Source organism: Canis lupus, chromosome 17 (genome assembly GCF_011100685.1).
Source record: "Canis lupus familiaris isolate Mischka breed German Shepherd chromosome 17, alternate assembly UU_Cfam_GSD_1.0, whole genome shotgun sequence".
Classification (NCBI taxonomy): Eukaryota; Metazoa; Chordata; class Mammalia; order Carnivora; family Canidae; genus Canis; species Canis lupus.
Genome location: NC_049238.1, coordinates 34,895,251 through 34,910,017, shown reverse-complemented (window position 1 = coordinate 34,910,017; position 14,767 = coordinate 34,895,251). Strand labels below are relative to the sequence as shown.

The 14,767-nt window shown below is 50.5% G+C and overlaps 1 protein-coding gene and 1 long non-coding RNA gene across 3 annotated transcripts in view; one reads left to right on the top strand and one right to left on the bottom strand.

Annotated features, from left to right (window-relative positions):
• Positions 1–6,776, top strand: part of KCNIP3 (potassium voltage-gated channel interacting protein 3) — an 83,024-nt gene extending 76,248 nt beyond the window's left edge. The window contains exons 6-9 of one of the 2 annotated variants that reach the window (XM_038561397.1): positions 2,382–2,489; positions 3,192–3,296; positions 3,952–4,014; positions 4,654–6,776. In XM_038561397.1, the coding sequence (XP_038417325.1) occupies positions 2,382–2,489; positions 3,192–3,296; positions 3,952–4,014; positions 4,654–4,701 (324 nt within the window). In that variant the 3' untranslated portion in view covers positions 4,702–6,776. The remainder of the gene's footprint in view (positions 1–2,381; positions 2,490–3,191; positions 3,297–3,951; positions 4,015–4,653) is intronic. The other variant, XM_038561398.1, reaches the window with a different exon arrangement.
• On the bottom strand, positions 6,184–14,465 carry LOC119869752. The gene is made up of 3 exons (XR_005372384.1): positions 14,080–14,465; positions 8,756–8,931; positions 6,184–7,620 (listed from the first exon to the last, which is right to left on the bottom strand). It is a non-coding gene; the product is annotated as an uncharacterized LOC119869752 (long non-coding RNA).
• Between the last annotated feature and the right edge of the window lie 302 nt (positions 14,466–14,767).

Here is a 14,767-nt window from a genome sequence, read left to right as displayed (position 1 = left end):
TGGCTGACTTTATGAGCCCAGCAGATTTACAGGATGGGCTTTGTTTTTTTTTTAAATTTATTTTTGTTTATTTATGATAGTCATACAGAGAGAGAGAGAGGCAGAGACACAGGCAGAGGGAGAAGCAGGCTCCATGCACCGGGAGCCCGACGTGGGATTCGATCCCGGGTCTCCAGGATCGCGCCCTGGGCCAAAGGCAGGCGCCAAACCGCTGCGCCACCCAGGGATCCCACAGGATGGGCTTTGGAAACCCAGCAGTGAACCACCAACCCACACAGCTGTTGTAGCCAGTTGCCATTGTTTGTGTCCATGACTCCTAGGCACATACGTGTTGCCTCTTCCTGGCTGCCCGGTCTCAGACTTCCTGCTCGCTGTTTGGGGGTGGGGGTAAGGAGCTGGGCCTCCCATGTGCATACACGCCTTTCCTATCATCCGCTGGCTTTCTGGAACTGTAGGATTCAGGCAAAACAAGGATGGTGGTTTACTCTCATGGCGTGAATTGGATGCCCAGCTGAGTGAGTCTTCTGATAAACTGAGTCTGTTGTCCTTTCTCTCGCACCTATTGTCATTTTGCCTCCAGTGAACAGTGGTCCTGATGTTTGACTTGCCTGGGGGTGTGATCTCATCATTAATTCATCCCCAGGCCTTTCTCCAGTCGTTGGAACAGGCATCTCCTGGGAGACAGGGGATGCTCCCCAGCCTGTTTCCCCAGGCTTGGGTCTCCTGGTTCCAGAATTCCTCATCTTCTCCTGTTTTATCCTCTTTCTTCAGGGGTGCAGCTTCTAGCAGCTTTCTGCAGCTTCCTATGAAAGAGTATATGGGAGGTAACTTCCTGCAGCTTCCTATGAAAGAGTATATGGGAGGTCACTTAGCTGTCTGGAAGCATCTTCACTGTATTCTTGCTCTTGCTTGATACATTGTGTTGGACCAAAGCTGTTGCTGCCAAAGGCAAAGCATCCTGCATCCTGACCCTGTGTACAGGGCCTGATTTTGTTTTTTCTGTTTGGTTGGGTTTTTCTCTCCGAAAGCTTGTAGGATCCTGTTTTTGCACCCAGTTTACTGAACTGCCATCTGACCAGGTACCTGCAGGCAGCACTGCGGGCTGTTTCCACTGTGCGTGGCCTCGGCAGGAGCTGGACACTCCCCCAGCCTTCCATTCTGGGGAGTCCTTCCTTACTTCTCTGCTCTGCTTTCCTCCATTTCCTCTGTATCTCCCTGGAACTCCTGCTGTACGAGCAGTGGTTCCTCCATGGTGGATCTCTTGTGATCCTCTTTTCTGTTTTCCAGCTGTTTTGCCTTTTTCACACAACTTTACAGAAGATTCCACTTGCTCTTCCGAACCTTCTTCTGAGTCTGTCATTTTGCTTTCTTATTTTTAATTTCCAAGAGCTCTTTCTTGTTCTCAATCATTCCCATTTTGTAGCATGCTATTTGTATTTTAGGGGTGACAGATTTCTAATCTCTGCTTCTAGTAATTTTTGTTGAGGTTTTTTTCCTCCTGGAATAAATTTTGTTCCTCCAGATTGCTTCCCTATTTCCCTTTGTCTCTCTCAGGTACAGGCCTCAGAGTCAGAAAATCTGATGTTTGAGTGGCAGCCCAGCCCTTTGGGGTACAGCCAGGGCTCCCTGCAGTCTATCGTCCTCCACTCCCTGATCGAGATAGCCCTTCTCTGCTTCCTTCTCTCAGAATAACCTGGGAGGACCCCATGGGGCAGGGAAGGCTCAACCTGCAGGCTTTCCGGGAAGTAGAAGAAAGGGCTTGCTTTCTACCAACTGTTAGAGCAGTTGGACTTTTCACACAGGATGCTGCTGGAACATTCATGTCTTGTAACATTATAATAAATTATCTGTCATGCCTCAGAAGTGACTGCAGCACACAGGGTATGTCACAGCCCCAGAGCTGAGCACTGTTAGTTTAGCTTTTAAACTCTAAGTTAAAAATAATAATAATAATAAATAAATAAATAAATAAATAAATAAATAAATAAATAAATAAATAAACTCTAAGTTTTCAAGCACCTTGACATGCAGATACTTGGTAAACTAAAAGTAGAGCACTCCTCTTTATTAGAAGAGCACCCCCAGGTCTTCTCTATCAGTAGCCGTGCATTAAATGGGTCTAAGACACGATGAATTTGAATATCTTTATTTGAGATCAGTACCAGCCACCATGCCATCCCCAACACACACACACACACACACGCTCACACACCCGTACATACACACACATGCATATACTCACACGGTGTTGACCTAACAGACACCGTCTGCCTGCACTATAACACAGGCTCCTCATGTGTAGAGGCGTGAAGCCACATAGAGAACTGGAAATAAAATCTGGGCTCTGGGCTGTCACTCCTCACCCTCCCCTCCCTCCTTAGGACTTTGTGGTCGGCCTCTCCATCCTCCTGCGAGGAACAGTCCATGAGAAGCTGAAGTGGGCCTTTAACCTCTATGACATTAACAAGGACGGCTATATCACCAAAGAGGTACAGGATGGGCGGGCTCCCTGCCCCTCTCCCTCACTGCTGCTTCACACTCCCAGCCTCTCTCCTCTACTCTCCTGCTGTCCCAGCTGTCCTGTCTCCCTTTCCTGTTCAGAGACATGACTCTCAGCCCAGCGCTGGAGGGGAGAGCAGCCAGGGGGGGCTCTCTTCCTCTCCAGGCTCTTGGTCATGGACACCTGGGTGCAGGGAACATGGAGCTTGTGTGGCCCTCACTATACATCTTGAACTAGTTCAACAAATGTTCTTAGATTATTCTTTCTCACAGGGAAGTCCTGAGGGAGACACAAGTGGAGAAGCTGGGGACAGAGGGCAGGAGGAGCTGGCCTTGGCTTCCACCAGTCAAGGGGGCAGTGTGGTCCCTTAAGGCAGGTGGGAGTCCTCACCATACAGGCCTACAATCAGGTTTTGGTTAGCCCAATCATTTTTTGGTATATGAAATAGTCGCTATAGTTTCAAATTTTAGAGATGGCACATCAAAATCTCTCTCCAACTTCTGGAGTCAGAGGCTTGCACTGCCTACGCTAGATGGGAGTGAGCTCATCTCTCTCCAGCTGGGGCACCCTCCTGCTCACTCACTGCTGCCCTGGAGGTGCCGTCCACCCTCTGATGGGGCCCCTCCCCTTGGGCCCTGGTACCTCCCTACGTCCTTGCAGCCAGGCTCATGCCAGCCCCTCTGGCCTCCAGGAGATGCTGGCCATTATGAAGTCCATCTATGACATGATGGGCCGCCACACCTACCCTATCCTGCGGGAGGACGCACCTCTGGAGCACGTGGAGAGGTTCTTCCAGGTGAGAGCTCTAGCCCCGGACTTGAGGGGAAGGGCAGATAGAGGAGGGAGGGGGTCCTCCTCTTAGGACAACCCTGCAAGCCACTCCCCTCTGTGAGCCCCCATCCTGCCATGAGGAGGTTAAACTTGCATCCCCTACCTTGGTCAGGATCCCAGTGAGCAAATGAAAACATCATCCCCACTCCCCAATCCACTGAACCTCATCTCAGGGCAGACCAGGGCTTATGGATTCAATGGGGCTGACACACCAGGCCAGTGTTCTGGTGCCTTCCAAGAGCCCTCCCAGCTCCTCCAGAAAAACAATGCAAGAGGATTGGGGTTGGGAGTAACCTTGCTCTGTGTCCAGGGGGATGAAAGGGACTAAAGTTTCCACCTCCCATGTACTGGTGGCCCCATCTGCCCTGGCTGCCTGTCAGGGAGATGAGGGGGTCAGAGGAGCATGGGGATGCATTCTGGTAAGTGTAAGCCCAAGGAAGCTGCTGGGAAATGGCTGGGTGTGGGGATCAGGCTGGGGAGATGGCAGAGAGGTCAGCTGTGCCACAACAGGTAGCTGAGGAGGGCACTTTATATGGCCTGGATCCAGAGTACAAGCCAGAGGGGACAAGTTGGGATGGAGCAGACCCAGAGACTCACTGAGGGCTTGGCTTGGGTTACAGAAAATGGACCGGAATCAAGATGGGGTGGTGACCATTGATGAATTCCTGGAGACCTGTCAGAAGGTAGGTGGCATTAGGGGTTGAGGATACCCAGGGTCCCCTGCCAGTCCCCAAACCCCTCCTAACCTCCAAACTCCATGTTTGCACTTTCCTCTGAGCCCATCCCATTGCCACCAGCTCCTGCCAGCCCTCAGTCCAAGGGCATGCCATTCCTCAGACTGCCCCATAATGCCTCACATCAGAGGGGACAGACATGGGCCAATGGGAGGATGATGGGCCCTGTGGCCCTCAGTACAGGGTCACACTGTGATCAAGGTGCCTGGAGGATCCCCCAGCATTGCCATGGATCTTCCTGTTCAGAGCACCCTTGGGGCGTGTGACCTTGTGCCTCCACTGGCCTTAGCCACCAGCATCACTCCCAGATTGGCCTCTCAGGTATCTCTGGCCTCCATCTGAGTGCAGCCAGGGAAATGTGTCCATCAGCAAGTCAGCAGCCCCTAGATGGGCTTGCAGTCAGACTCTGGGGCTGAAGACAGGCTGGGCCTGACCAGCTGCCCCTTCACTCAGTGAGACAGAGTGATCACTGTAGGGTTCCGAGTCCCCGGCAAGAATCTGCTCAAGGTAGGAGCAATTTGGGCACTGCTCTGCCCTGTCCACCCAGGGTCTGACCAGGCCTCTCATCCCCCTTCTCTCTCCACACAGGATGAGAACATCATGAGCTCCATGCAGCTGTTTGAGAACGTCATCTAGGACATGTCGGTGGGGAGGGGTCCTTGGGTGGCCACTGCCACCTCTGCCCCCAAAGAAATCTCAGTCCTGCCAGGAGCAGCCTCCATGAGAAACTTTTTTTCTAATATATTTGCAAAACGTGAACAGTTTCCTCTAGACACACACACACACATACACACACAGCCCATTCCTTTGGGCTGGTAGAGGGGGTGCAGAGGTCAGGGAGGGACTGAGTCTGGCTGGGAGTTGGATCCAGGTGATGGGAGCCAGACTACCCCAGCCAGCCCCTGTCCAGGCCAGGGGGGTGGGGCTGCCTCTGGAGGGGGCACTGAAACAGCAGTGTTTGCAGGCTGCTGGCCATGGGGTGCTGTCAGGAAGGAGCTCAAGATCCCCTACAGCAGAGGGTCCGGTCTCCAAAATAAAGGCCCCTCTGGTGTGTGTCCCCTTGCCCCTCCCTCCTACTACCCTTCCTTCTCACCACACATGGGCCAAGTTCTGGGAACTACTCTGGCCTTCTTGTCCTTTAACCACTCCCTGCCCACTGATTGCACTCCCAGGACTTCACCACAGGACAAGGGGGGACAGGCAGCGGGATCAAGAGAATTGGGACTAGGAGAGAGAGGTAGTAATGGAGACAGCCTGCTGTTTCCTGGAAATGCTTCCTTGGATTCCCAGGAATTGCCTGCCACTCCACTGGCAAGCCCCAGTGGTAAGGGGCCACTGGACACTTCTCTCCATCCTGGGAAGGGGGCCTTTCAAGCTCAGGGATTGGGTTTCTTGGTGGAGAATCAGGGGGACTGTCTGCCAAGTCCACTGAAATGGAAGAAGCCTTCCCTTGCCCTAGGCCTAGCTCAGTGGGAATGAAGTGGGTGGGGCCACCGTACCCCTCTGGCACTAGAGTGTTCGACCCCAAGGTCATTATAGGTTCTAAGAAGAGGTCACAAGGCTCAGGGACTGGCAGCCAGGGAGCCCAGGTGGCAGAGCAGGCCTCCTTTCTGAGCAGCTCATCTTCCGCGGCCCCCCACTACCACTTCCTGGTTAGGGTCCTCTAGCAGTGTGGTCACCCTCTCTACACAGCTCATCCAACCCCATACACAAAGCACAAGCACCCAGAGCAGCTCAGGTGGCAGCCCACAATGCAAGCCAAGGACACTTGTTCCAAGATCAGGCCCTCCTAGCGGGCTGAGGCCTGGGTTGCGATGGCCCCGATGCAGGTAGCTCTGGGCAGGAAGCATGGGGTCAGTTCTGTACCTCAGAGCAGTGCGGGCTCGAAGCCCGTCCCCAGCCCAGCCCGGCCCAGCTCACCAACATTCAAAAGCACAAACCGTAGGGACTCTCCCTGTCTGGGTTCTGCTCTGGGGATGGAGGCTGATGTCAGCCTGAAGGCAGAGCCAAGAGTGAGAACTGAGGGGCCTGAGGCAGAGTGGTAGGTCGACAGAAACCTCCAGGAAAGAGAGAGAGGCTGCTCTCATTGGCTCAGGCCTCCCCAAGAAGGAACCCAGTACCCCCCTGGTAGCGTGGGCCTTTCTGAGGAACATTCCCGTACAATACATTCCACCGGCTGCCACCCCCTCTCTGCTCAGGCCTGGCCCAAGGGTGAGCAGGGCCCTCAAAGGAAAGGTGGAATGGTGGAGGCCATGGCAATTGGCCTGGTTTGTCCACGGGGACCCCTTGGCATCCACACCACACAGGTGGCCCTCTCCCTCAGAGTTGTACTGACACCCCATCTCCAGTTTGACTGGGGTGGAGGAGTCTTTCTTCCCTCCTCCAGGAGGGCATCAGCTTTCCCTGGCTCAGGGATCTTCTCCCCCTCCGCCCACCCCTAGGCCCTCCCAGCTGGTGTAGCTGTGCTTCTAAGGGGCCGAGGCCATAGGAGAGTGTCACCACCATGCCCCTGCCCCCTCTTGGCCTTGGGCCAGACTGGCTGCACGTACAAGCAGGAGGGGTCTGTCTCCCACACTGGGATGCGGACTGGCCGCATGTCTGCATGGCAGAAGCGTCTCCCTTGGGTGCAGCCTGGGAAGGTGGTTCCTGTTCTCAGCGCCCACCAATATTCAGTCCTGTATATTTTAATAAAATAAACTTGACAAAGAAGAGGGACTCTTGTTGGCTTTATCCCAACTCTGGATTTCAGTCCAGCCCCTCCTATCCCTGCTGCTATTAGCCATGGCTCCTGCCCAGGGTGATGCTCGTAAATGTTTAACATTCCCTGAATTGTAGCATTGCCAATTTCCATGCTCATTTTATTTCAAGCTCCCACTGTGATGTCACTGAAGGTGGAGCCAGGAAGAGATGCCCACAGTTGGGAAGCCTTTACCAGAAGCTCCAGCCCTGCAACCTCTGCAAAGCCAGTGGAGCAGGCTGACTTTTTGAGGTGCCATTTGTATTTCATTCCCAGACCATTTTTTTTTTTCCAGTTCCAAGAAGTCCTTTCTGCTGTGTCCCCTTGGCTGGAGGGTGCAGGTTACAGGGCAGAAGCAGAATCTGCCTGAAGACATCTTTTTTTTCCTGGCTTTATTTTCAAAAGTGTAAACTCAGTGAGAGTTTATGCTAGGGGAGGAGTAAGAAATGAGAACCTGGCAGGGAGGAGAGGAAGGGGTTTTCCCAACTCAAGGATGGGGAGGAGGGAAGTTCCGGGGGGATCTGCAGTGCTTTAAGGACCAGACCCCATGCCATGTGACATCACCTCCACAGTGAACACAGACCCAAGCCTCCATGAGTCACCAGGTTTGGCTGATAGGGCATCTCAGCAGTAGTTGGGAGGACAGATGACAGGAATCCACTTCCACCACCACACACACCAAAGTCTGCCACTCCACTTGTGCCCCAGGGGCTTGGCACAATCCAGGTAAGGAAGCCCTGAACTTACTGTCCAGGATGGGATATCCTGCATTTGCCACGGGCTAACCACCATGCTGAGCATGTTCACTTTGTCACAGCCTAAAGGGCACAGATGGGAAAGCTGAGTTAAAAGATATTAGGACCGCTCAGTCATTGAAGAATGGAACCAAGCAGGTAGCTCTAGGCTGGGTTTAAGCACTGAATTGCCTACTTCATGATGGTCTACAGAGCTGAGAGTGGGGAAAGCCCATCTATCCATCATCCATCCGTGATCCATTCTCCATCATCCATCTATTTGTATATCTGTTTTTCCACTCATTTACTCAGCACCTTCCTGACCTGGACACAGTACATAGGTGGTGACCAGGCTATGCCTTCTGTGTAGCTGGGTGGCAGTGAGGAATCCAAAGGAGCCCTGGGATCAGGGATAGAAGATAGTCCTGACCTGGGCCATAACATTTATGTAGCCTTGGACAAGTCTCATCCTCTCTCTCTCTCTCTCTCTCTCTTTCTCTTTCTCTCTGGGTATTGGTGTAGAAGAGAGGAGGGAACACTTTCCAACTCATTTTAAGGAGTGGTATTACCTGGATTTTTTTCTTAAAAAATCAGTCATGGATAGGATAAGAAAGAAAAATCACAGGACATTCTCAACTACAAAAGAAAGATGTAAAAAGTCAGAATATCAGTAAACTCATTTCAACAATGTATGTTATATGTACATGGTATATGTAATATAACAGATTTGGGTTTATCCCAGAAATGCAAGGTTTAAATAAAAAATATAGGCACTTTAGTTTCCAATAACAGAGTGTCTAGGTAACTAGATTATTCCTTCCACTGAAAACAACCAAAAATCTAGAATAAAATAATTTCTTAGATGCATCATTGAACTGGGCAAAAGGTAAAGCATTCTTGAACCAGGAACTAAGTGGATGTGGAAATTTAGAAATGTAAGTAGAGCCCTGAAAGGAATTTTTTTTAAGCAGGTGAGCTTGGCTGTGTTTGGTTTCACATCTTTCCAAAGCCTAAGGTATAAGAGATAAAGCCCAGGAACGATCTGGGTGAGGAGTCTATCAAGAAATCCCTTCTATAGTGAACTGGGGGCCCCAGTTACACCCTTGAAGATAAAGAGTGTGAAATAGAGGCAAATCCAGCCATTCCCACCCTCTCTCCCAGGAGGCTGCAAGAAAAGTTGACTACCTCAAGCCCCCAATAAAACAGTGGGAAAATTTACCCCTAAAATTAGGAAGCATGAGGGGTGCCTAGGTAGCTCAGTCAGTTGAACATCCAACTCTTGATTTCAGCTCTTGGGGTCATGGGACCGAGCCATGCGTTGGGCTCTGCAGTCAGTTGGGAGTCGGCTTGAGATTCTCCCTCTCCCTCTGCATCCGGCCCCTGTGCTCACATTCTCTAAAATAAACAAATAAATAAATCTTTAAAAATATATATATTAGGAAACATGAGCTAAACTTTATGTGAGTTTGCAGCCCAAATTCACACAGAAAAGATGATTGAGAATGTAATTTGTAGTGATATCTGTAAATTCAAAGGAAAATGAGCAGATTTCAATCAACAATGACTTAGTATTCAAAGAAACAAGCATCATAAGTGAGGTTTACCAGAAACCACAGGCTGCATCAACAACCTAGAGGTCTCCAGATAATGGAATTATCAGACACAAGCAGAAATGACTATATTTAATATGTTAATAGAAATAAAAGCCAGGGATCCCTGGGTGGCGCAGCGGTTTAGCGCCTGCCTTTGGCCCAGGGCACGATCCTGGAGACCCATGATCGAATCCCACGTCGGGCTCCCGGTGCATGGAGCCTGCTTCTCCCTCTGCCTGTGTCTCTGCCTCTCTCTCTCTCTCTCTCTCTCTCTCTGTGTGACTATCATAAATAAATAAAAGCTAAAAAAATTTAAATATTAAAAAAAGAAATAAAAGCCAAACTTGAAAATGCATGTAGAAAACACTATATTGAATGCCTAACCATATCTTTAAAAAAAGAATAAAAAAATATTTTTATGACTGAGTATATATTATGACTAAATTTAAAATTCAAGGAATGGGTTTAGCAGTAAATCAGACCCAGCTGACAAAAGAATCAGTGACTTGAAAATCTAAATCTAGAGAAATTATTCAAATTGCAGCTCAAATAGAAATAGAATATATAGAGGAAAATAGAGAATATAGAGCAAGAAAGTAAACCTTAAATCTCAATGGATTCCCTTAAAGAAATGGGAATGGCCAAGAAGTTCCAGACTTGACTAACACTTTTAGCCATTATTCTCCCAGAAGAAGGGGACAAGTGTTAAGGAATTGGCTCACATGATTGTGGGGGCTGGCAAGTCTGAAATCTGCAGGGCAAGGTGGCAGGCTGGACACCCAGGCAAGAGTTGAAGTTACAGTCTTGTAACTTCAAAACTCACAGGGCAGGCCAGAAGGGTAGAACTTGGAGCAAAATTTCTGTGGTAGTCTTGAGGTAGATTACTTCTTCCAGGAAACCTGTTTTCTCTTATAAAGACTTTTGACTGACTGAATAGGCCCACCCACATTCTGGTGGGTATCCTTCTTAAAGTCTACTGATTTTTTTAAAGATTTTTTTATTTATTTATGAGAGAGAAAGAGAGCACAAGCAGGGGAAGCAGCAGGCAGAGGGAGAGGGAGAATCAGGCTCTCCAGCGAGCAGCGATCCCAATGTGGGGCTCAATCCCAGGATCCCAGGATCATGACCTGAGCCAAAGGCAGGCACTCAACTGACTGAGCCACCCAGGCACCCCAAAGTCTACTGATTGTAAATAGTAAGTTCATCACAGTATACCTTCATAGTGACATTTAGACTAGTATTAGGCACCATCGTTTAGACAAGTTGACACAGAAGATTCATCATTACAGACACCCATACACTAAGAAAACCAAACAAGTTCCAAGCAGGCTAAATAAAAGGAGACTGTCACCTAAGACATAGTATACTGAAACTGCAGAACACCAAAGACAAAGATCACCAAGCCAGCCAGATAGGAAAGAGCAACAGACTGACAAATGACATCTCATTGGTAACAATGAGGCTAAAAGATGGTGGAATACCTTCCGTTTGTTCAAAATAATTGCCAACCTGGAATTTTAGACTGGGCAACATAAAAATGTTTTCAGACAAATAGACACTAAGGAAAATCTGAGAGATTTACTTTATCTCCCCCAGCTACAAGGTCTGAGGTGCAAGGAGCATGAAGAGCCCAGAGAGCAGTAAATACATCCATTCCCCTGCTCCAAGCACTGGCTCTGTAGAACTTGGCTGCTCGCTGCCTCTACTTCCCTGGTGTGTGCAGTGTGTCTTTCTGCTACCAAACCTCTTTCCCTCTGGAGAGCACAATCTTGCTGCCCCCAGAGGAATCACTTGTACTGTAGACCAATCCTTCCCCCCGTCACCCCATCCTGCTGGATGTGGTTTTTCACTGGCAGAGCCATCAGCAACCTACGAATTGGCTGTCATGGGACAGGTGTCAGGGCTAGTCCAGTCAGCTTTGTGGGCCAGGATGAAGTGACTCTCAACCAGTAATCAACAGAAGTCCAGACTAGAAGGGGTGGAGCTGCCCAAGGTAGTTGGGGTGCTGGGGATTGAGGGAGGCTTCTTATGGAAATCTTCTCCTCCCCTCTACCCCACCCAAGGTAGAGAAGAGCTGTGTCCTTACACATTCCCATAACATCCAGACATGCTACGCCTCTGAGGCCCTGTGACATTTAGAGCATAGGGTTCACGCTTTGGTTTTGGAGCTTTGTTTCATCCTAAACACATCAGTTTACTTTGCTGAGCTTCAGTTTCCATACTGTAAAATGAGCAGAAAAACAATCCTCCAACTGAATTGTTACAATGATTAAATACGAATATTTACTAGCCTCTTGATAAATACAAACATCCTTCTTACCCTACTGAAGTTTTTGTGTCTTTTTCCCCTTCTATAGAAGGGTGACTCCTATCAATAGGCCTCCAAAGAAAGGACAGATGTTTCAAAAGGAGTTTCCAGATATTAGAAATAAACATGTATTGGTTCCCAGTTTCCCTGGTAACTTCCAAAGCCCATTTGAGGACCAGGTGAAGTCAGGCCACATCAGGCAACCTGCTGTCCACATGTCCCATCCTCCTGCCACCACTCACTGAGTGGTCAGTCACACTGACCTGCCCCAGACAGGAGAGAGGACACAGAGCAAGTGCAGAGGGTCCTGTAGCCAGGCTTGTCTCATTCACTCACACTGGCCTATCCAGGAAGCCCCTCCTTGCTACCTTTATTACAGGGAATGGGAAAAGAGGCCCGAGACACTGGGTTAGGAACCCATACCATGGCCCATCATGTTCTGCTGCACAGCTTTCCAGAGTAATGACCAGCCTACAATTTAGAAGATGCATGGCTTCTCTTTCTCTCCGCTATGTGGAGGTTTTATTGGGAATACCTTTTGCTTGTGATTACAAGTGCTGTGCTCCCCGTTGACCACCAAGGGGTGACTGCACCCCCAAATGGGCCTCCTCACAGAATTCCTGCCCTCAGGTTCCCTGAGGAAACTAATTGGGACGGGAGCAACTTGTCCTTTCTTTTGCAGCCCAAAGATATTTTCCTATTTCTGCCTCATTCTCCACATGGTTTTTCTTCAGAAAACTGACTTGATCAAGTAGTAATTACACAAGAGTCTGCTGGGCTGGGTGCTGGGCGAGAGGACACATAGTCCCTATTTTATTAACCAGGACACACATAACTCCTCATCAGACTACATAACTGTTACCACACTGAACTGCTTTAATTCCAGCCCACAGCAAGTAAGTTAATGTTTGGGCTCACAGGTTAGCCTTGCCCGTAAGGCTTTTGAAAATCCCGGAAAAAGGCTTGAAAAACCCAATGGCACCCTTTAGGGCCTAGAAACCAGACAGGAGATGGTAGTTTGTCACAGAAACATCTGGGCTGCCAGAGACCCTAGGGGAAGGAGTCATGTAGAGCACGCTTCAAGCAGCTGAGAGTGTGATCCTGACAACCAAACTTTGAAACAACCACACCCTCCCCTATAAACACTTGTGAGGACTGAGGTATATTTGCAATCTCTCGGTGTCGCTAACCTTTGCTCAGTTGCCCTGGAGCCCTCAGTAACAGCAACACTGTCCAAGTTCACCCTGCCCCAGAGGCTCCCAAAGTTGCAGAGCTGTCTCTCCTCTGTGAGCTTCTAATCATTGTTTGTCTGCTTTGGGTGGTTTTCTGCATCCCCCTTCACACCAGGCAGTGACACTCCAGTAATCCTCTTCCCTGCCCCTGCCAAGTTCCACATTCCTTAGTCTCCACCAAGGGAGCCATCATTCTACATTTATTAGACACCTTCCACACACCAGGTGTGGGCTGCAATGTGAGGAGACCACTGTGGATAAGCCACAGTCTCTGCCTTTGGGAAATTCAAGTCCTCTGGGGACCCAGAAGGCAAAAAGTCCAAGGCAGTGATTCAGATCAAGAGGCACACAATGAGGTGGGCATGGGGTGGGGGACAAAGTTCTTCCAGAAGGATTGCTGGAGGACCTGTACTTCCCATAGAATTGTGAGTAAAACTAGAAACAGGGTCAAACTGAGGAACTGAGGGACTTTCCTCAGGATAAACATTTGTGGTGTCCATTTAGAGTGGTTGGGAGCCTCTTTTCCCTGTCTGTCCTGCCTTCCCTGGCACAGTCCAGACAGGAGCTGTGCCGCAGAGTCAGTTAGGCTTTGAGAGCTAGTGTTAGGCCCTCCTCAAGCCAAGTCTGTCATCCTGGACACAGTTCCTTGTTCTTTGCAATGCCCCATTAACCTTCTCCATCCCAGACAAGCCTCCAAGGCCTCCAGACACTGCTGCCAACCCAAAGTGGGTACTGGGCCCCCCTCCCTGCCCCCTCACCCACTCATATGAGCCCTAACCCTTCAGATTAGGGGCACACCAGAGGCCAGTCTTCTCTGGTTTCACATGGGCCAGCTAGAATCACATGGACTTTGTCTGAACTAGCGTGTTGTAAAGAGAACATGCAGAATCTAGCTGCCTGCAGGGTTCAGAGATTAGAGAAGAGTGGGGTATAGGTAGGGTCCAATCTGCACAGAGAATGGTGCCTGCGAGCCAGGACCAGAGGTAGTGTGGCCAGGAGTAACCTCTCCCTAAGCAGGGCCAAGATGAGATCTGTAAGAAACTCTCTGCCCATTGCACCCACATCCCTCCCCATTCATGCAAGAAATTGCACATATCTTAAAGGGGAAGATCTTATAGGGTTTAATTAGACCCTCCTCAGAGCTGAGAGGTCCCAGAGAAGGGGCAGTGTAATGAGACTGGCCTGAGAGGCCCTGGAAGGGCTTCAGGCTCCTTCTGACCAGGCACTTGGGCGCAGCCTTGTCTTGGGTGCCGGTGGCACCAGTCAGGGGACTGTCCAACCCACTAGCCTCCCTCTGGCGGCTGTCCTGACTGCCGAGCGCCATCAGTCTTAGAACAGGGCTCCCTGACAACTGCCATGTCCTTTTTCATCCGTTTCTCCAGCAGGAAGCCCCAGCTTCCCTCTAACTCACCCTGCACCTTGATCTGGACACAGGGCGCCTCTCCTCAGCTCTCTTAGCTGGCTTGGAGCGTTACTGAGTCCTCCTGTGAACGCAGGGTCTAGTCTACGACTTCGCTCTCGCGGGCGTCCCTGGGCACCATGGGGACGAGGAAGGTCGCCTGCCTTCCACCTCCCGGGCAGCCTCCCTCTTCTGCCGGCAGTAACCTGCGAGCCCCTCCTGGGGAGACCTCCTTCACTCCCCCTCCTCAAAGCCTGGCGGGCCCCATCACCTCCAAGGCCAGACTAAGCCAATCGCGGCAATGCCTGTCCGTGTCTGTGATTGGCCGAGGGGCGGGCACCTGACCCGATTACAGCCAATGAGGTCCAGGCAGACACGTGCTGGGCATGCTGGGAAAGCCGCCGCCGGCTCCCGGAAGCTGGGGTGAGTTAGCGCTATAGCTGTTCCTGCGGCTCTGTTGACCCCGCGGGGAGCCGCAGGAGCGAAGCTTGTGCAGAAGATGGCCTGGCTGAGGGGTGCAGAGAGAAAGCGAGGTCCGGGGAGGGCGAGTGGAGGCGGGGGGTGGCCCTTGAGCTCAAAATCAAACTACCTTAATAAGCCCCTCCCAGTCTCTAGACTCTGCTTATGAGCCACTAGTAGGGATCCCCTCGTCACCCCCCCAACTCCTACCCCTAGGCCAGCTAGAACTGGGTTGACTGGC